At 36.8% G+C, this 21,134-nt stretch overlaps 2 protein-coding genes across 3 annotated transcripts; one reads left to right on the forward strand and one right to left on the reverse strand.

Annotated features, from left to right (window-relative positions):
- Positions 1 to 372: 372 nt before the first annotated feature.
- nts (neurotensin) lies at positions 373 to 4,843 on the reverse strand. The gene is made up of 4 exons (XM_079874143.1): positions 4,342 to 4,843; positions 3,713 to 3,774; positions 2,134 to 2,364; positions 373 to 1,380 (listed from the first exon to the last, which is right to left on the reverse strand). Exons 1-4 carry the CDS (start codon positions 4,430 to 4,432, stop codon positions 1,237 to 1,239), a joined length of 528 nt encoding a protein of 175 aa, XP_079730269.1. The 5' UTR covers positions 4,433 to 4,843; the 3' UTR covers positions 373 to 1,236.
- Positions 4,844 to 6,093: 1,250 nt separating this feature from the next.
- rassf9 (Ras association domain family member 9) lies at positions 6,094 to 16,965 on the forward strand. Of its 2 annotated transcripts, XM_079874142.1 has the most exons (3): positions 6,094 to 6,292; positions 10,759 to 11,902; positions 13,918 to 14,193. In XM_079874142.1, the coding sequence occupies exons 1-3, from the start codon at positions 6,246 to 6,248 to the stop codon at positions 13,987 to 13,989; spliced, it is 1,263 nt and encodes a 420-aa protein (XP_079730268.1). In that variant the 5' UTR covers positions 6,094 to 6,245; the 3' UTR covers positions 13,990 to 14,193. The 2 variants fall into 2 exon arrangements, with proteins under 2 accessions (XP_079730268.1, XP_079730267.1); XM_079874141.1 differs by having other exon boundaries at positions 10,759 to 16,965.
- The last annotated feature ends 4,169 nt before the right edge of the window (positions 16,966 to 21,134 follow it).

The raw sequence follows: 21,134 nt of genomic DNA on the forward strand, positions 1-21,134 counted from the left end.
TTTACTGGATTATCTGTAAAATACACAACCATTTTTGCTTTTGTTTATATTTGTCATTTTTGTTGATATATATATACATCTACAGTGAATTTGGAGTTCGAATCATTAATTGTATCAGGATCATTACCACCGCAGCCTACTGTGTCAAAAGGCCACAGAGAAATATATTTGAGTTGTTCAGCACATTTTGAAGCCAATTACTTAGCTGCGTTAGTATTTTTAATTAGCACTGGCCAATTAGAGAAATGAAAACCAACAAGCTCTCTCTTTTCCATTTCATTAATGAAAGTGATGTGCATATAGCTCTGGGTTTGACAAATCATTGAGCATTCATCAGAGATACTGTTTTGTTACTCATGAAATAAGTCAAATGTCCTTAATGGAGTTTAATGGAATATATTTCCAGTTATTTTCTTAATTGCTTTGGCATGTCAGCTAGAGTCCAGAAAAGTGTTTTATATGCCATTTACAGACCACATTTTAAACAGATTATGTATTCTTTGAAGGGCAGAGTAATCAAAACGTAGCTATTGTCTTAAGGATGTTGCACTAGTAGGGAATTGCAAATGATGTTTTATTGGTCAGCTAATCGCCATATCAATCAATCTCAATACAAATGTAGATGCCACATAATTTCCTTAAACTGAAAGTCCAAGCACAATTATTGTTCTCTGCTTGTTAGTTTTGAAAATCCAACGAAACCTTTAAAAGTCTTGTGATCCATTTTTTTTTTATTCCTCTTCTTCTTCTATCATGTGATTGGTTCAAATCTCTTTATGTAGTAATTATTTGTTATGCGACAAGAATTTGAAGGTACCAAATCTGGAATAAAACGTTTCAGCTTTAAATTATATTTACTGTGTATACACTAAGAGGAGTTACACATTTTAATATTTCAGTCACTCAAAATCCTTCATAAATGTTCTTTATATCATGTTCATCTGAAGAATACTTTCTTCTGTGAAAAAATAGTTTTAATAAGTATGATTTAATTATATCGGAAGAAAAATACATTAAATAAATAAATATAGGCTAATAAACTCTTGAATAGACTGCTGTTTTATTTACATCGTCCATCCCATAATGAAGAAGAAGGGATTGACTTCTGAATCACATAAATAAATAAAGGTTTAGCTAAAACAGAACATACAATTACTATATATAATACTATGACAGTGAAAACAGACACATATTCACAAAATGTAAAAATGTCTTTCCGTCTGTGGGTCTTGAGCATCAGTAATACACACTTCTCTTCAGAATGTACGGCCGTCTTGATTTATTGGTGCGCAGTTGCCTTTTTAGTATATAGGGGGATTTCCTCTTCAGTGGACTGTCGCTGTTTTTATCCAGCTCCAGATATTCTTGGTCATCTTGAAGCTGAAATGAAAGTCAGATTATTACAGGACTGAAAATCACAGCAATTGGGTGGACAATGCTGGCAATCAACTGCCACGTCATGACTGATGCTCAGTTAGTCTCCTGGATAATCATTTCTCCTCAGAGAATAAGATGTATATCTGATGGAGTCTCAGAGGTGCACTGACCTCGAGCCAAACAGGTCATAATGACAGGAATTGTTTATCCCCATTTAGCCCCTTTATGTGTTGTAATCAATTTGGCAGCATAAGCTATTTCGAAAACGCTTTACAATAAGGTTTCATTTGTTAACAACTGCGTACACGTCACACACCAGGATGCGCGCGCGCCCTCAGATCACTTAGACGTGGCTGTGTACAAGAGTTAAAAAACTATATAAATACTGTTCGTTTTCTCACACAAACCGCTCGTTTCGTGTCTTAGGCCATCAATGTGTACTTACGATGGGGAATTGTTTAATTTGGACGATTGGGGAATTGTTTTAATTTGGACTCTGTGCATGCTCTTTGAGACAGTGACGACAGACCTGCATTATAGGACTGACAGACAAGAACGGTTTGACCTAAAAATATCAAAATTGAAACTACAGCGGAAAAAAAGACACCTACATCTTGGATGCCCTTGAGGTAAGCTAAAACATACCAAAATTTAATTTCAAAGTGAACTATCCCTTTAAGTGGCTGAGGAAGAAATCTGCATTTACAAGAGAGCATGTTCAAAGTCGACTGGCAATGCCTATGTGTCGATTCTCACCTCTCTAGGCTGCAGGACCCTGCAGAGGTTCTGAAGGTCATGCATTTCCTCAAGCATTTGTGCGAGGGTACCGGAGACCCTCTGTTCATAGTCAGCCTGAAACTCGGTGTCCTCCTGCTCCTCCTCGCTGCCCCAGGACTCGAGCCTCGACTCCCCGAGACTGTTCATCAACCTGCACACATCCTGGAGCGGCAGCTGCCACAAGGGGGCGATGTGCTTGCCGTGCTTAACCTGCACACACCGCGACAGAGCAAAAATGTTTACAATAACTCAATCTCAGTCTCAGCTATAATTCACCTTATATAAAAGTCATGCTGTCTTCAACCATTGCTATTTTCTCAGTCCACTTACAGGGTGCCAATAATGGATAAGCACATTTTGAGTTTTCTCTAGCCACTTTATTGGGCTTCACAGGATGAATCTAACTAGATCAAGGCCTGCCGGGCTATCTGGAAATCTCTTTTCAGCCTGTTGGTTGTAAGTTTGGGTAAGTCTTATATTACACTGTTCTTAAATAACACAATCCCCTTCCAGTTCGTGGATCTGATATATAAAAACAAGAGTTAATATTCTCAGTAATTGAAACATATCAAACTGAAAGATTTTTCCTTACATATTAAGAAAATGGCACCTGTATAAGACCCGCAGGCCGTCAATCTGCCATTAAAGTAACTCTATTTCACTACAGTTAATTAGACTTGGCCAGCTGACATTTTAAAAGTATTAGCATTAAAGACATAATATTCAATGTCCATATTTAAAGTCATAATTAACTTTTATAATTTCTATACGGATAGTTAGAAAAGCTGTCTTGCCAGAAATTGTGGTCAGTGTTAAAAAGAAAATCTGTAGAAAATTACAAACACCATGATGGTATGATATTCTCTATTGATAATTGATAATAGTCAGATGTGCTGATGATAGATAATGGATGTTGATGCATTGCAGAATATTGCTCAATGAATGAAGGCAGCTGAGCATTATTTTGGGCAATGGCACATCATTTGGTCCACCAATAGAGCGTAAAAGCTTCATCCATTTTGCTTTTTGAGTACACTGCTCCTGATTTGCTGCCTGAATCAATATTATTTTTAAATGTGTCATTTCGCGTTACATTTAACATCACTTAGCATCTACATTTATGGACCGCTGTACAGCATGGCATTCATCAAGACAATAACCTTTTTATAAATCATCAAGTGACAGGAGCATAAACATAAATGTACTATAAATCCCACATCCATGTGCTATTCTCTGAAAGGGCTTCTCCAGATGCCTTTGTAAAAAGATTTAGCTGGTAAAGAATATTCTTTATGTTTAATATAATCTGCTGTATTTTTTTCTGAGTTGTTTAAAATTTGAAAAAAATTCATTATCACACAATCTTAGTTTTTTTCTGTTTTTCTGTACTGGTACCATGCTGTTTTCACAAAACCAGAAACCATGAAATAACCATGACTTTCATTTAAAATTCAGCTACCCTACAGTCAAAGGGCATATCTATATTAAGGCCCCATTTAAGGCCAGTATTGCCTCTGTTGGCTCAGGCTCAACAGGTGTTTTAAAAGCAATACTGTACCTTTGAAGTGAGGAGACTTCTCAATACCTCTTCCTCTATTGCCCTTTTTCCCTGGTCTATATCTGAAGAGGGAGAAAACACACAACGTTGACATGTTAAACATAGCACTGAGAATATAGACATCAAAGTACAAATAAATTCTGCAGTAGTGAGTGTGTTTTAAATTCAGTTAGATCTAAAGAAAAAGTCAAATGGGTTTTTGAGATGGGTAGAACCTTAAGATACAACACTTGCCCTGCAACATGTTTTAAATCTTTAAGGTTTTAACATTAATGTCTGTAATGCTTTTAGAGTTTTAAGCAAGTGACTTCTTTATTTCAAAGGGAAATTGTGATTATCCCATAAAAGTTGTTTTATCTTTATTCAAAGTTTTATCTTTTTTCACTTTCTAATACAGTTATCCAAACATGATCAAATACTATTGATGAAAATGCTGATAATTCTTGATATCAATAAGATAAAGATATAACAGATAGTTACTGTATACTAAAAGACCATAAAAGACGTATTTTTTTATGTGAATTTTAGCTCATCATAAAATATTTATCTTGCAATGTATTGGTCATTTTGAATGGTAATTAAATAAGCAGAAGTAAAATCAGTCTGTAAAGTGATAAAAGTGCACCTACCTGAACATAGTCCATTACACAATAAAAAAAGGAGCATAACGGAGGTCAGCTGCATCTGCATGTTGTTGGTAGTCCCACAGTTTCTGTACATTCAAGCTGGGCCCAAGTCCATAAGGTTAAAGGTCATAAAATGGTATGAAAACGGATGGAAGAATAAGAGAGATAAGTTGTAAGAGAGTTACAGAGACAATCACAGCGCGTCCTGCAGAAGTCACGATGCTCTCTTCTTGGTTTCCTATCCAACCTGTTTGCTGTGTCTTCTCTTGGCTTTCTCAGAAGTGAAGTGAGGAATGGCGGGCTCCATTCCACCCGGTATATAAGAGCCTCAATGATGTCAGAGGAGCCGCACTATCGTTCCTACCCCTCCCATATCCATCTCCATATCTCTCTCTCTCTCCATCCCTCCCTTCATGCCCCCTTGTCCTGTGTCATGATGACATCAGCAAACACCTCAGAAACCACTTTGATTGTTGACGTCAAAACTTCCATAAATGCTAATTTGATGTTCCTCTCTTCATTCTAAAGGAGGAAAGGGGAGTGTTGAATGATTTGTTCTTAGAAGCATGGTGATGAAAGATAAGAGAGGATGCTAGATGCCTTCATCTGAACTCATTGATATTGAAAAGTCCTCAAGAATTACAAATCATACTATCCATATGTTGCTCATACTGTGCTGAGATTAAAATCTAAACTGTTTTGAGAGTCTAAAGTGTAATGTTCAGCCTTGAAAGATTCTCTCCGTACATTCTGTAATGAAACAGCGTTTACTTTTGATTGCTCCCAAAAACAAATATTCCATACAGATAGGCTACATAATAGCCAATGACAAGGTTGGATTATTATTTATATTATGATGCATTATTATTCATCAGACCAGGGAGTGTTGTAACACTGTTTGAGAACATCATTTAAAGCAATTGAAATGGTTACACATGGCCACCAACCTGCTGTGGTTACAGTAGAAGTTTGTAAGACTCTTTACAGGACTATAGAAAACAAATCCTATGAAATATCCATGTTAGCTATTGGTGTTACAGACCATTCCAGTCGTGGGGAAGGTTGTTTTTAATTTTAAAATTCTGTAATTCATTGAAACAAATTTGAGCTTAGATGCCTGACTAATTCAACTTGTTGCAGATACATATGATATCGGTTTGAAAGATACAGTGCACTCTTTAAAAAGGGGGTTTTAAAATTAATTAAGATGTAAAATATCTGTGTTCGCTAAACCATTCCAGAAGTGGGGTAGGTTGTGACATGAACTCTCTTTTGTATTTCATTTTAACAGTTTGTAATTCATTGAAACATTTGAGCTTAGTGTATATGTCTGAATAATTCAAATTGTAGCAGATGTGAATAATATATTAGTTTGAGGCACGTATTCTTAAAATAATGGTTCCAAAAGGTTTGCAGCGATCCTGTTGAAGAACCATTTTGTCAAAAACCCTTTCAGTGAACAATGCTGCTTAAAAGAAACATGTTATTTTGGTGTTAAGAACATTTTAATAGTCTAAAGAGTCTTTTTCCACCATAAAGAACCTTGGAAATGTTCCATGGATGTTAAAGGTTCTTCTTGACACCATTGATGCTAATAAAAAAAAACGTAGAAATACAGACATTGAAACAAAACAACACTCCCAGTTCACCAATCTAGTGGTACAGGACAGAGATGCTATATCACAATCATCAGCTCCACACAGTTCTCCTAAAGGCGAGTTTTGTCGCCTCCCTCCGTGTGAAGTGGGCCGGCCCTGTTTGAAACTCCTTTTACTTTGAAGCTCGCAAGTTGTTCTGTTGAACTTTTTCCACGACCAGCACTTCAGTGGTACTTTCTTGATTAGGTTTATGCGCTCCGTTCTGTTGCACGATGCCTTGGATCTGACCTGTGGTCACATTGACGCACGATGGCTCCTTTTGGAAAAAACTTTCTGAAGGCGCGTTTGAAGAACAGGTATGACTCAAACCATCCATTTCATTTGAGATTGCACCACAGACCTTTTAATAGAACATTTAAATATATTTATTAGGTCGAAACAACGTAAAAGGTAGAAAGCTTGAGAAGCAATTAAATATTTGTCTTTTTTTCCTCTCAGAACCGTTCGCAAAGAAACGCGTACCTATAGCCTAGTTTTTATGGACTGTAAACTCTTCGTCACTGTAACAACACTTGCTCTGACTCAAGTGTTTCTCCGCATGGTCGCAGAGAGTCGAGTTACACTAATGCTGTTGTTCTGCTGGCTCTGGTGCCTCTCTAGGATGCAGGTAGCTGGCGTTAAGTAACGCCAAATGTGTCCTTTTTTTCTCAATATTAAATCCTGCATGACGACGGATGTGCGTATTAGCGCGTGAGTGTTTGATGAAATGAACTGGAAAGGCTTGATATTGTAATGTTGAGTATTGCTTCAAGTATGTTTAACTTAATTATTTTGTTGTGTCTATAATTAGTCTGTGTAATTATGACAAATTATGTCAACAAAATCTTTTTGTTTTACCTTGCTTGTTTAGAGAAAAGCTTGTAATTTTGGTGCGATTTTGTGAAGGATTCTGGGTGTAAAAAATAAAAGGAGTTTGACACAAATATTAACCCCCCAAAGAGGTCAAAGAAAGGGGATGGGAAGTATATGTTCTTTTTAATTACAAGTATATAAGCATTTAAACAATATTTCAATAAACAAAAGATAGAAGAGTGTGCTAAATGTGTAGCCTATACACTCACGAACAAGCAGGTAACCATAGCAGCCAAAATTACACAATTGTTGTCTGTATCGATCGGTACAGGATGACAAAATTTAAGGATATTGTCATTATTTATAATGTCATTAGAGACATACAAATCATAAATATTATGACGAAAATCATTAGTTTTTGCTTAAAGGGATAGTTCACCCAAAAATGAAAATTTTCTCATCATTTATTCACCCTCAAGTTGTTTCAAACCTGTATGAGTTTCTTTCTTCTGTTGAACACAAAATAAGATATTATGAAGAATGCCAGACAGTTGATTATGTTACGTAGTAGCCTATATATTTTTTCCTATTCTGGAAGTCAATGAGTCCCGTCAACTGTCTGGTTACCAACATTCTTTAAAATATCTTCTTTTGTGTTCAACAGAAATGAATTCATACAGGTTTTAAACAACTTGAGGGTGAGTAAATGATGCAAAATTTTCATTTTTGTGTGAACTTTCCCTTTAAAATATCTTCAGTAGCTTACAGTTGAGGGGTAGCTAGACTCTAGTGGCGTCAAAAGACGTGTGAGATGAACTTCAATTGAGCCCATAAATTACTGACAGAAATTATTTTATAAATGTTTGTACACTTTAAAGTTTCTGTCATTGACACCATTTTACGGTTCATTTTAAGTGCCCTAATTTACTTTTGATGTCTCAGTGTTTCCATATAATCTAAATAGTTAATTATTCAATAGTTTGTTGTAGTGCTGATTAAAGAGGACTCTAGTTCAGAGGGAAATCTAATCAAAGGAAAGCTAACACTGTGTCTGCTTTATTTAATGTGGTCCATACAGAATGACATTCGAACAGTTGATTTATACATGGTTTAATTAATAGACTTGTTTTGTGAAGGTATGCTCTCACAGCGACAGTTTAAAACTGGAGGTGGTTATTATACTTAACTAAATTACCTCAGCTGCCATAATTGTGTGGTTATTTTAGTACATAATGTCACTAGTTAATACCTAAATAAGAACCTTAGAGCAGCATTGCAATTTTTAACCTGTACTTTGCTTTAGCTATTGAGACAAACTGCTCTTCCTGAAATACAATGAATATGTTTTGTCATCTCAATTATGCTTATGAGGTAAAGAGATCTTCTAAAAAGGTTTTTTTTCATTATTATTATAAAAATCTCATGCTTTTAAGACAGGGCTCAGGGGTAAAAGTGAATTTTCGTGGTGTAATGTTAAGGAAACATGCTATCTAGCACAGTAAAATAGAGGCAAGGATACATTATCCTTGCCTCTATTTTACTGTGCTAGATAGCATGTTTCCTTAACATTATGAAAATGAACACTTTTACCTCTCTCCAGTTCACATGCCCACTAAAATCTCTCTGCCCTCTCAGAGAACTGTTAATGAATCATTTGACACAGACAGTACCCATTTAATATGATCTCACAGCTGCTCTTAACTTACATGGTCATAAATGTTACAACTGCTGCATAGGGATTTATTATTTTATCAATATCTACAACTTTGACTAAATGTATTAATATAAAGATAATGAATTTTGTTAATGAGATATATAATTGAATGACCCACACATCTTTATTAAATTGATGTTTAATTTCCCAAGCATAATTTTGTACAGCCTAATAAACCTTGATAGACTGACTGTCAAGGAGATTATGTTCCTTGTCCAGACACTGTGTTGAGTCAGTAGAAAGATACAGCATGTTCTCTGTAGTCCAGTGCTCCTGTCTTGTGGCAACACATGTTTTTTTCTTCTTCTGTGAGTCGAGAAGCAGAGTGTTCTGTTCTTTTCACCTTCAGTGGTTCTGACAATGTTTCTGGTGTTGTGATTATTAAGGTACAACAGATACATCAAATCTACATTTCAAAAGGCATTGTGATTGTGGACTGACTTAACCTGATGTTCACTGATCCATAGTTATGTTTCTGTAAGCACAACAGATGGTTTGTTAGTTTGTTGCACTGCTTCTTTGCAATATCCATGAAATGGACATTCATAATTTTCCATTATCTCACGATACTTGAACTTGGCAGGATGTATGTTACAGGATACTGCTGGTCACCATTGATTTTCCCACAAGACAAACACAGGTGCTTCCATTCCCCCTCATTTGTTTCCTGTCCTCATGGCAATTTTGGAAAAGACTAAATAAAGTAGACCATTTCATGAAAACAATATTGAATTCCCAGTGTAGACTATTCTGACATTTCTTTTTGTTCAGATTCATTTAACAAGCTCTTTAAATAGATCAAAATTGTATAGCAAGCCAAGAAACATTGTTAACCAGCTGAGTGTAAATGCTTGTATTGTATTGTAGCATATTGTCTATTTCAGTGTAATGTTTCTGACATGTGTGAACAAGCCACTGTATACTTTTACTTGCTTGTTATGTAAATGCTAGAGTTGCACACTTCTATTATGATGTAATGGCGATGATGTCATATGGAATTACCAGCACAGGTGCGAATGTGTAATTCACTTTTAGAATAGCATTGTATACAGTAAGTTCAAATTAATGTCATACAACATTTAATGGCAATCTTGCATTAGTTGTGTATACTTTTTCTGTCTAAGATAAAAGCCTTTAACCCTATACAATACACAATATGTTTAAGCATTGCATCAACTTGTCTCGCTGTGTAAAAGCAGTGTATTGGGTGGTCTGCTATGTAAATAGCTCAACTATTTACTTTTTGTGTGGATTAGCAGCAGAGTTTTCTAAATATTAACTAACCACCTGCATTCTTGCATAAATGTTGCATTCTTCTGAGGTATTTCATTAAGAAAAAATATACTACTTGCATTTTTGTCACCCTTTACAAATAAAAATGCTATCTATCTATCTATCTATCTATCTATCTATCTATCTATCTATCTATCTATCTATCTATCTATCTATCTATCTATCTATCTATCTGTCTATCTGTCTATCTGTCTGTCTGTCTGTCTGTCATATATTTAGCGAATAAATAAACAGTACCTCTGTATTTAAAATTTGCTTTTAATAGCGTTTAATTAGCCTCTACAATATTCTGATCTAAGAGAGATAATTTGTCGTACCTGATGTTATGACCTGAAACAAATGAAAAATTATGAAACAACCATTTCAGATAATTGAGGGTAAGATACATTTGTCATGAAGCCCTTTGCTCATCTTAATAATGTCAGACATTTAGTGTTTAATTAACATCTGAGTTATGGATGTGAATCTGTGTCAAATACAGTTATGACTCTTGAAACATAGATATATGCGAGCTTTATGTATTTCACCCCATTTGAGTGTAATAATGAAACAAGCCACTCAAGTCTGTCCATGTGATTTACCACGGGTGTTTTTAAGCATGAATGTCTAAAATCACATTTAACTGTGATGGAATCAGCATAACACACAATTTAACTCTCTAATGCTAAATTATAGTATTGCTTTTATGTTTATGCTTTTATGTTTATGTTAGACAGACATCTTTAGACTGTTCCAGAGCTTAGGGTTGACTACAGAGAAATGCTAGTCTTCAGTAAATTCATTATTATTATTAAATATAATTATAATAATAATAATGTATAATTTGTCCTCCTAGTTAATATAGTTACTAACTGTTATCCATTTCGTAATATTAAACTATTTGTCTTTCTTTCTTATATAAAATATTTTAACACTTGCGATTGTGTTTTTTTATAATACACACTTGTTAAATCTCTTTACCAGGTCTAAGGTTGTAGAGGAGACACCAGGGAAGGAAATCCAGGTGCTTGTGTGTCACGAAGAAAAAGTAGTCTGTGGTGTGACCAAGCACACAACCTGTGCAGATGTAGTTAAGGCTTTATTGGAGGACCACAAGGCTATACCAGAGAGTAAGAGGCTCTTAGATGGGGAACCTAAAGACTTCTGCATCCTCGAACGGTGGAAGGGTTTTGAGAGAGCACTGCCACCTCTTACTCGGATCCTTCGGCTATGGAATGCTTGGGGCGATGAGAGACCTTTCATACAGTTTGTCCTGATGAAGACTAGTGACTTTGTGCCATCATCCAAAGGAGCCAAGAGGGCCTTGAAGTCTCGGGGAGCGAGGTCCAAGAGATGGGACCAAGGACCTGCACAGTACGCCAAGACGGTGTCTACGGAGAAGCAGAAGCGCATGGTGAAGAAGGCCTTCCGTAAATTAGAGAAGATCCAGAAAGGAGAGACATCCGAGGGCTCAGAGGAGATCAATAAGCTTGTATGGTTGATCATCTCCCAGGATCAGACCATCCGGCAGCAGATTCAGCAGATGCGTGAGCTAGACTTGGAGATTGAACATGCAGAGGAACAACAGAGTAACAGCCCCACGCCTCGCTCCAGCATCACCGAGAGTGATGACGGCCAATCGCTGTCCATGTCAAAATTTGACAACCAGCTTGAGGAGTACCTGTACACCAGTGATGGAATCGAGCAACTAGAACTACATGTTTGCAGGCACCAAGAACTCATTGACCAGCTCTCTCAAGATATTGACATAGAGCTGAGGAACTGGACTTCAGATTTGGAGGATTTAAAAGGAGCAGCAGCTGCTTGTCCAGAACTAGAGCCGGAACCCAACCTCTCATTGTCCTCCTCAGATCTCATAGAGCTGGAAAGCTTACGCAAAGAACTAGAGGCAAGCATGAGAGCTGGGCTTTCCCTCCATGTCCAAATGCAGGATATCGAGAAGGAACTGCAGCGGAACAAAACAGACCTGCAGTCCCAGAACCAGGAATACCAGCATTTAGTTGCCCAACTAAGTGTGCTTGAGCTGGGGGCCTGTCTGGACCAGCCTAGCCCTGTATCTCTGAAGAGCCAGATCAGGGCCACTGTCTCTCAGCAGACAGTTGGCAAGGTAAGACAGACATGCTCCCCTACAGATGCAACAGACACAGACTCCGACACTGGAATAAGCTCTACTCACAGTCAGGACTCACTGTCGCCCTGTGTGGACAGGTCGCCGCCTCTGGACACTGATGTTTGAAGCTGAGGATTAATTGTGTTTTTAATACATACATGTGCTTAATGACTCCAACAACAAAACACACAGCTTAAAAGAATATTTCACCCAAAAATGACAATTCTGTCATTATCAAAAAATATATTTTGAAGGATGCTGGTAACCAAACAGTTTTAGTTACCATTGACTTAAACTATAAGTACAAAAAACACTGAGACATTTCTCAAAATATCTCCTTTTGTGTTCCACAGTAGTAAGAATATCATATAATTTTGGAAAAATATGAGTAAATCATGACAGAGATGATGACAGAACGGTGATGTGCGATCCCTTAAACATTTGCTGTGCTGTTACAGTTATACTATATAGATATAGATGTGAATACATTTTTTTTTCTCGCTATTAGAATTCATATGCACTTAAAGCCTGCATTAAAAATATAGAAGAACTTTCTCAATAAGCTGAAAAAATGTCATTCATATTTAAAATGAACCCTCATTCTGTTTATATTTTAAATCCTGCTGATATTTATTTACCCTATATTTTCCACAATTTGAAATATTCATTTATATATATACCATTTTTAAAGAAAAAAATATAATATTAAATGCATTAAAATATTTTTATGTAAATAGCAATGGCAATATAAATGAAGTGTTTATAGCTAAATGAAAAAGATACTCTGATAAAAGAACATACTCTTGTTTTATATTAAAACAAGCTTTTATATAGACTTTGTAGATAAGCTTTACTTTTTAACCTGTTTCTTTTTTTAAATGTACTGTATAAACAGGTGACTGCACAGATTGCAAAATAGAGATAAAAGTTATCACATATGCATAATTTATTCGTTTTTCTCTTTCAAACTAAATCGATCAATTTTCAAATTCATTTGAAACGTTGAGTCTTTTAACCATAACTAAAATTATGTGATGACATTTCCTTCAATGCTTTTGCAATGTAAAATGTGTTATCAACTATAGTCGCAATACACTGTGACTCGTGTTCCCTTCACAGCTAAAGTGGGTTGAAACAGCACTCATAGAAAGAATCCATTCTGACACTAATACAAACACAAGGAATATTTGAATTCTAATGGGAAAACCGATCTACATTTTTTCAGTCAGTGCCAGTAAAAAGACATTTGAGCCCTTTTGCTTCAAGTAATTGCCTCATTCTTTCTTTAAAACCCGCAAACAGCAGAGACTTAGCAGTACTATTAGACTGCGGTCTCACTGAATTAATGCAGGGTCTTTAATGCCAAGTTCCTGAAGGGTAACAACGTGTTACACCGCTGTCATTCAGCGTGACTCATAACAAATGGGATTTTAAAGAAGGCTTCATTTTGTAATGCAAAACAAATGGGTTTTAAACAGTTGCATTATGCAGCAGGCCTTGGTATTCAGGGGGTGTTAATGAAGACTTGCTTCATTGGATCCTTCTGAGTGCCGGCTTCGCACTGAGATAATAACCAAATTCCCCCTCATTGGCTCTGATCCCACACAGCCCCCTATGTAGGGTGTTGCCAATACAAAGTCCGAGGGCACTTTAATGTCTTCACTGCCAGCGTCGTGACTTGTTTACCTCCACTGTCAGTTCAGGAGGAACCAGAGAGCTGCCAGGACTTTGTCGCGGCCGTAATTTCCTGTGCGAAAATGGCAATTACTGACTTTTATCTCTCGCTACTGCTGTGGTAGTTCCAGCACTAATAATTATACCAGCCAATTCTTGAAAACAGTCCTTTTAGATTGTGTCAGGGCATCTTCCCCTTGTTGAACCTTTAATTATGAGGACTGTGGCATCCTCACAGGCTTTTTGGCTGAAAATGCAAACTATGAGTGAAGTGTCATAAGAGAAGAGGGGTGGACCAGGCCATCATGTAACAAGACACATGCATTTTCTTTCACTAGATCAAGGAACCTTCTCAACTTCATAAACACACAATGTGGTTTCTGATTCAACAAGTGATTGGATCATCTTAAGACAAAATAGTCCTGCCGCCTGCATGCTGCAATCTTCAAAAACAACACTCGCATTATCTTGTCAGTTTGCCTTGACATTTCCTGAATGGTTGGGGGTTTTTTTCCACTTAAGTCAGTGATTTGTATGTTAATGTTTCTCTCATACAAAACCATTGAGTTTTGAACTTGTACCAAAGAACAAATAAACTAATTTTAGGATCTCTTTTAGACTGAGTCACTGTATTTTTTTTTTTTTTTTTGCCCATTGTTCAGAAAAAACTGTGGGTGTTGGTGTATGTTAACAGGATTATGGAAACCACAGAATTGCCTTCTTGACAGCAAAACGCCGTTCTTTTATTTTTAATCTCATAATGACATGTTGAAAGCTGTAATATCTTGTATTAAAGGGTACCATTTTAAGTGCACAAGAACGTGTTGTACACAAGCCCGTCCTTATGTGAATGACTAGCAAATTTTAGTTCTTATCTCAGTTAAAACAACTGAAATGCTTAAAATGTCAAATAGAAACAAGCACCGGTCTTTTATTTGGCATGCTGAAGTTTACTTTGCAATTTTAACTTTATGCAAACATGTTTTATGGAGTTTTTCAGCCTTGTGGCAAGAACGCTGTATGTTCAAAGCATTCAGGCGAAACTGTGTGCACTTGCTGAATCGTGTCGGGGAACAGGTTCATCTTTTTTTAAATCTCATAAAAATAACTGCAACTGAAAAGAGCTTGCTGTTTCTTTACCTCACATAGACTCGGCATGTCTGAACCTCTCCCACAGTCAAAGGTAATGAGTGGATAAAAGCAGATCAAAAGGGTGATGCCATCTGACCAAACAATTTGAATGAAAAAAAAATTTGTTAAATTATCACCCAAGGCAATAATTAATGAGAAAAATTGTGCGGTCTTGCTTCAGTTTTGTTTGGTATAATAAAGAGTAGTGAAGTTTAGCATCAACTCTCAATATTTTAGTTTTTAATTTAAAAGACACCCTGAAATTTCTTTCATGTGTTGATGTATTTAGTATTAAAACTGCATTGTGGTGGGATATATCAGTAAATGCTCATAATTTTTTATAGTTAATTCATGAGTTCATATCCTAAAACTGTAATTAGGGGTTCAAGCACGTAGTGCTGAAACCCTATTGTTATTGTAAGGGTTTTTATTATTATTATTCTGCCGTAAAACACATTGTGCAGCCCAAACCGTAAAGGCTGAAGACTTGAAACTTGGCCAGATGGTAGTACAAAAATCGAGGAGAGGTTGAGAGAGTGTGACCCAGATTGGCCAATAGGTGGTGCTACAGCAAGCAAAAGTAGGTTTGTCGTAGTCTCAAGTGTCTTATATCACTGTAATCCTTGGCTCAAGACGGACAAAACATATATATCCGATTTCATTTCCGGTATCGAATTTTTCCGCCATTTTGAATTTTGTCAAAAACCTACTTTGCGAACTAGTCCTAGGTTTTTCGCCCCGATTGGAACCAAACCAGTGCAGAAATGTTCTCTGGAGTCTGAATATCAATAATTATCGAAAAAAAGTTGAAATTTCGATTCACGGTCGCTAAGGGGCGTCAAAACGTACGCTGAGGGAGGAGCCTATTTTACTACAATGGCTATAATTTGAGAAGGAAATGAGATATTTTCACCAAAATTTGTACACGTGTAAGAGTTCAATCTGAGGTCACAGTAAAAAATCGCATAAAAAGGGCTATGACCTGACCGTTAGTCCGATTGACTTGAAAATTGGTATGCCGTGTCTTGGTCCAAGGTGCCATGTATGTCTATGAGGACATTGGCGTATCTCGAAAAACATGCATCAAAGCATCGGCCAATGAAGTTTGAGCACCTATTAGACAAGGTTAACGGAGGCTGATCGGAACGACACTCAATGGTCATGAGTGCTCAGCTCATGGCCCTAGAGGTCTGTAAGAATTTTGAAAAAAATCGGCCACTAGTTAGCGCTAACGAGTTTTACGGCTCTGTAGTCATGTGTTGTTGCACACATCCACACAATATGCATATCATTTGATAGATCTCCTCATACTGAACAACTTTGCCTCAAGAACCACTGCTGTCAATCAAACCGTTCACTAAATATTTTAGCGAATATGTTAAAAACCTACTTTTGCGAGCTAGTCCTAGGTTTTTCGCCCGATCGGAACCAAACCAGTGCAGTACAATTCTCTGGACTCTCTAGATCAATAATTATCAAAAAAAGTTTAACTTTTGCATTTGGTTGACTATAGCAGAGTCATTTAGAAAATCTATGATGTCAGTGGTTAAATGCTTTCTAAATAAAACAATGTCTTTTGATGCTTTTGTGCTTAAAGGCCTTAAATGCTTGAACCCCGCTCAAATGCCGCTCGCAGCTTTAATATTAAAAATGTTTTTTCCTTACTAGATAGTCATTGTTTTCAAGTGGAATTGAGGGAGGGATGTTCTTATTCTAGACAGAGTAGCTGTTTGACTGTTTGTAAGTCATCTGCCTTTTTTGTCCATGTTCTCAGAAGTGAAAGTCTGTAACTTTTAAGTTTATTTTATCAAATTTTCAACAGTCTCATGGGAATTTGTAAAGTTTTGGGAAATCGGTATGATCATATGAACTGCTTACGTGGTTACGTGGTTACGTTTAGGGGTGGGGTTAGGAGAGGACATTCATGTTTTCTAAAAAATGTTACATCGTATTAATTCGTATAATATCGCCACCACGTAAAATAGTTATGTTTTCCCGTGTGATTGGGTTGGACTTTCAGGAGCATATTGATGGCTTCAGACCAAATAGACATGGACTGAATGCCACAAAACTCCAATTCAAGCTGTTGAAAGGCGAGAAGATGAATGTATAAAGTGCAGTGATTTTACTTGAACACAAAGCCAAGCCTTCAGGGTTGTCATACATTGGCAATCAATCTTGCTTCCCCTAAACATAGAGGACCAGCAATATTTTTATTGCAGTGCTGTAAATTAAATTGTATGAAGGCTCTGAAAACGCCCGCTGAAGGCTCTGATTTGAAACAATTGGCAAACACACACACATGCATAGACCTCTCTTGGGTGGTCTTTTGTCTCCAGAGATCATTCCCAGAAGGTGATGGTGGGTCTGAAACACCTTTATTGTGCGTCTATATTTTTCTCTGTCTTGCCAGGTTCAGACGTTAATGTAGTCTTATTACGGCTGTTGTTTCTCAGAGCATTTGCTTTGCCACAGGTGTTCGCTAAGACTCATCAGCAAACCTCTTATTATACAGAGAGAGAGAGAGAGAGAGAGAGGCCAAGGGGGTTGCATGTCGAGATACAAAAGAGGAAGGAAATAGATTAGGACATTTACTAGATAGAAACAAGTGCCTCTGAGAGAACTTAACTTGACAGGCAGCTATCTTGGCGGAACAAGCGTTCAGACGTAACTATTCAAAAATGCTGGTTAACCGGAAGGATTAATGCAGTTTTTGGATTGTTGCCATGAGTTTTTTTAATGCCAATCTGGCAAGAAAGATGTATTCTTTCCATTTTGGTTTATAAGAAGGATTTGATGTTTTTACATGGGTTTGCATGAAGCCGAGACATTTTCCTGCCCCTTCTCCTCTCCACCGGCCCTCATAACCCTGGTGTGTCTCACTGATTAGCTGCTTATAAACATTGCTTTTGCCACCTCACCCTCTGTGCTTGAGTCTTCCTCAAAGCCTGGTCCTCGTCTTCCAATCTCTTCCTCCGAGACCCTCTCTGCGCGCATACACACTGATTGCCTACAGCACAGAGAGTTTATCCATTACAGCTAATCAGCTTAAAGCCATGACCCCATCTTGTTTCTGCTGATTCGTATGGGCGGAGGAGACATTGGTGGTGCTCATCTACAATTGAAAATTATTATAATGAACTGATATTTTTTTAAATAAAATCAACGCTTCTTATGAATATTATTTGTGTGAGTGAATATATTAACTTTTCTTCAGATTCCAGTTATATTAAAAGCTAAATATTAACATATTGGCTTGTTTTTAAGTCCCATTGGAATCAAGGCAGGTTATTCCACCTCAATAGCATATTCCACCTCAATTTCATATTATCCTCATTGATGAATGCATCTTCAAGTTGAGCATTTCTTCATTTGCTTTTAATCTTTTGATTCACCCGAGATCAAAACACGAGGGGCTATGCCGCTGAGTGAACGCACAAACACAGATGCTGCAGGTATATTCAGAAGTGTCTGTGATGAAGACTTTGAACTGAGATGTTCACTCTCAGCACTTGTAGGGTTTGAAGTACCAATTACGGAGAACCCATCCTGGCCTGGTTGAGATCTTGCACGACATGCCTTTGATCACATGGATGCCCCGTCTCGCTTTTTCTTGCTCTTCCTGGCTTCCTCTAGAATGTGCCGGGCATAACACTAGTCTTGATTAACTTCATCCTCAGTCCTCTTCTCCCCGGCTTGTTGTATATATGATATAGAGAAGTTGATGTTCATTTTCTAAAAGCATGTCAAGCTCTCATCCAACAAACCAAAACCCACACTTTAAAAATCACTATGGCAACTAAGTGTTTTGTCTTGATAGTATACTACGGTATACACAGTGCAAATGTACTTTGCAGGCTTAGTGGTTCCATGGACAGAATACTAAAACTAGCCTTCAACAAACATTAACCCTATGATATATGGTGTCCACTACAATGAACAGATATTTTAAAGCCATTTTTAACCATCATGGGCCGGTTGCACCAGCTGTAACAACTTAGCTTAGTTTCAACTAGTAAATGGGCACTAATTTACAATTTTCTACTAAATATTTTTATATAAAATTATTTTTATATATATAAATATTTTTATTTTTGCACCATTAAACTTAGTTGAAACGTAACTCTGTATAATTAAATATTTACGGAAACCTCCAGTCAGGAGTAACGGTTGGAATAAAACAGTATCTGACTGCAATGCATCAACAAGCTTGACGCATTACTTTACAAGAAGCTTACGAGCAACTAGCTAGATTCTGCCTTAAGAACAAATGCAACCGAATAAAGTACAGAGTTAGTTTACAAAATAGCTGGTAGTAACTAAGCCTCTACTATGGACTTTACATTCCATTTTAAGTAAAAACTTCTGAATGGCTGGATCTACCCTACCCATGGTGACCTTTGACCTCATGCATAGTTCTAAATAACTGTCCTATGTATGTCATTATGTTTTTTTTTTTTTTTATTGATGACAACATACATTTTTGAACCTATTTTAATAATGCAAAATCCAAGAAACATATTTTCAGCATCATTACTCCAGTCTTCAGCGTCATATAATCCTTCAGAAATCATTCTTCAGAAATCATGTTGAAAGCGACTGTAAAACCCAAGTTAAGGTAACTCAAACCATATGAGGAAACTGATTGCCAACATTTTCAGAACATTAAACCCTAACAGATCACCCCCAATATTATTACAATATAACTCATTCCATTTGAGTTCTGCTTAATTTACTTAGTTATTGAATTCACTAACTGTTTTAAGGAACAATGAACCTTAAGTAATATTTGAGCAAAAAAATAAGTAAATGTTTGTCTGTTTTTTTTTTTACAAAAAGTAAATTTGACTGTTGTGCCGCTTAATAATTTTGTGGAAGCTGTGATAGCGTTTTTTTCAGGATTCTTTAAATAAAAGTATACATTTTTTTCCCTCAAAAAATCATATTAACCTCAAAGAAGAGTTTGCACTGGGTTAAACAAAATCAGTGACAGTGGGCAACAAATCAATGTCCCACCAGGTCTGTGAAGCCCTTCATATCTCTGAGATACACTGATAATAGACTGACGTTTGTGGGTCTCTTTCCTCTTGCTTTTGTATACTGTATGGGAGTGGTTTCCTCTGGAGTTCAATGGTCAACATTTCCTGTTGAAGTCCAGAGTGAGGGCTTAGAGAAACATTTCACAGTTCAACCAAACTGGCTATTTCCAACAACAAAACTGCACAGTTAAAAGTAAAATAATTCAAGGTTTTAGTCTTGCAGGTGTAAAATAGAAATCTATAAGCATGTGTCTAGGTGCTCTGGGTTTGGGCCAAATTTCGAGCTCGGAGCCCTCTCCTCGGACAGCACGCCAAATATGCATATTTTATATCTGATTATGCAAGTGTGAACTCGTGAATACAGACCAAATAAGAGACAGCGTGAGAGTTCTTGAGGTGTAATGCAGTACTTTAGGTTGTTTGCAGCACATGAGTCTCTTTATCTCAACAGACAGCTTCACAGAAATGAATCATGTAGCCTAGTTTTGAAGAGGGACTATATTAAAGTGTGACATTTTGATTAGCTCTAAAGCTTCTACAATATATATAGCAAATAAATTCTTAGTCAAATCCAATTTTAGCAAGACTGCTCTAGATGTGTTTTTGTCATGTTAGCCTGAAAGCAATCTAATGGTGTTTTATTTGTATTGTTCTTTTAAATACAGTGCACACTTTTCTGCTTTCTTTTATAAACACTGCATGGCCAAAACTATGTGCACCCCAACACCTCACTCATAGGATTCCAGGCCAACAGAAAAATATTGCTTTTATACAGCAGTTTAATAAACATCAAGTTAATATTGAATTACTTTTTCCAACGAAGATAGTTCCAAATGAAGTTGAATCAGGCTACACATCTCTGAGCAACACAGGAATTCATTCCTGAATAAACAGCGTTTTTTTAACAAATCGATTTGGTTGTGTGATTCAATAATTCATTCAAAAAGACAGTCAATTGTCACCACCTACAGGCGCAACTGTGTAACCTGAAGAGAGAGCTACTGAAAATCCCCACCAGTGCTGTTTGTAGCTACTCTATCACTACTCTAAAATTACATTGTACAGTAGGCTATGTAATCATAGGGAATGTGTAATGAAATTGGTGTCCTAGTAGTGAATGGCTGCTATGATTCTATTGCACTCAATATAAGGCCAGACATCTAGGGCGGAATGTCTCCCTGTGATTTTATCTTCGGATATTACATTCATTTTCACTTTTTACAAAACACCAAAGTAGATAAGTGGTAAATGCCCTAAAGACACAACATTTTAAAAATGGTTCAAATGTCATAACCATAGATTAATTTAATACTTATACGCGCCCCATAGAAATGTTCCTGGAGGCGACTGGATCATAATTCCCTTTAATCAATTGGACCACTATC

The sequence above is a fragment of the Squalius cephalus genome (genome assembly GCF_949319135.1).
Source record: "Squalius cephalus genome assembly, chromosome: 6".
In the NCBI taxonomy this organism is placed as follows: domain Eukaryota; kingdom Metazoa; phylum Chordata; class Actinopteri; order Cypriniformes; family Leuciscidae; genus Squalius; species Squalius cephalus.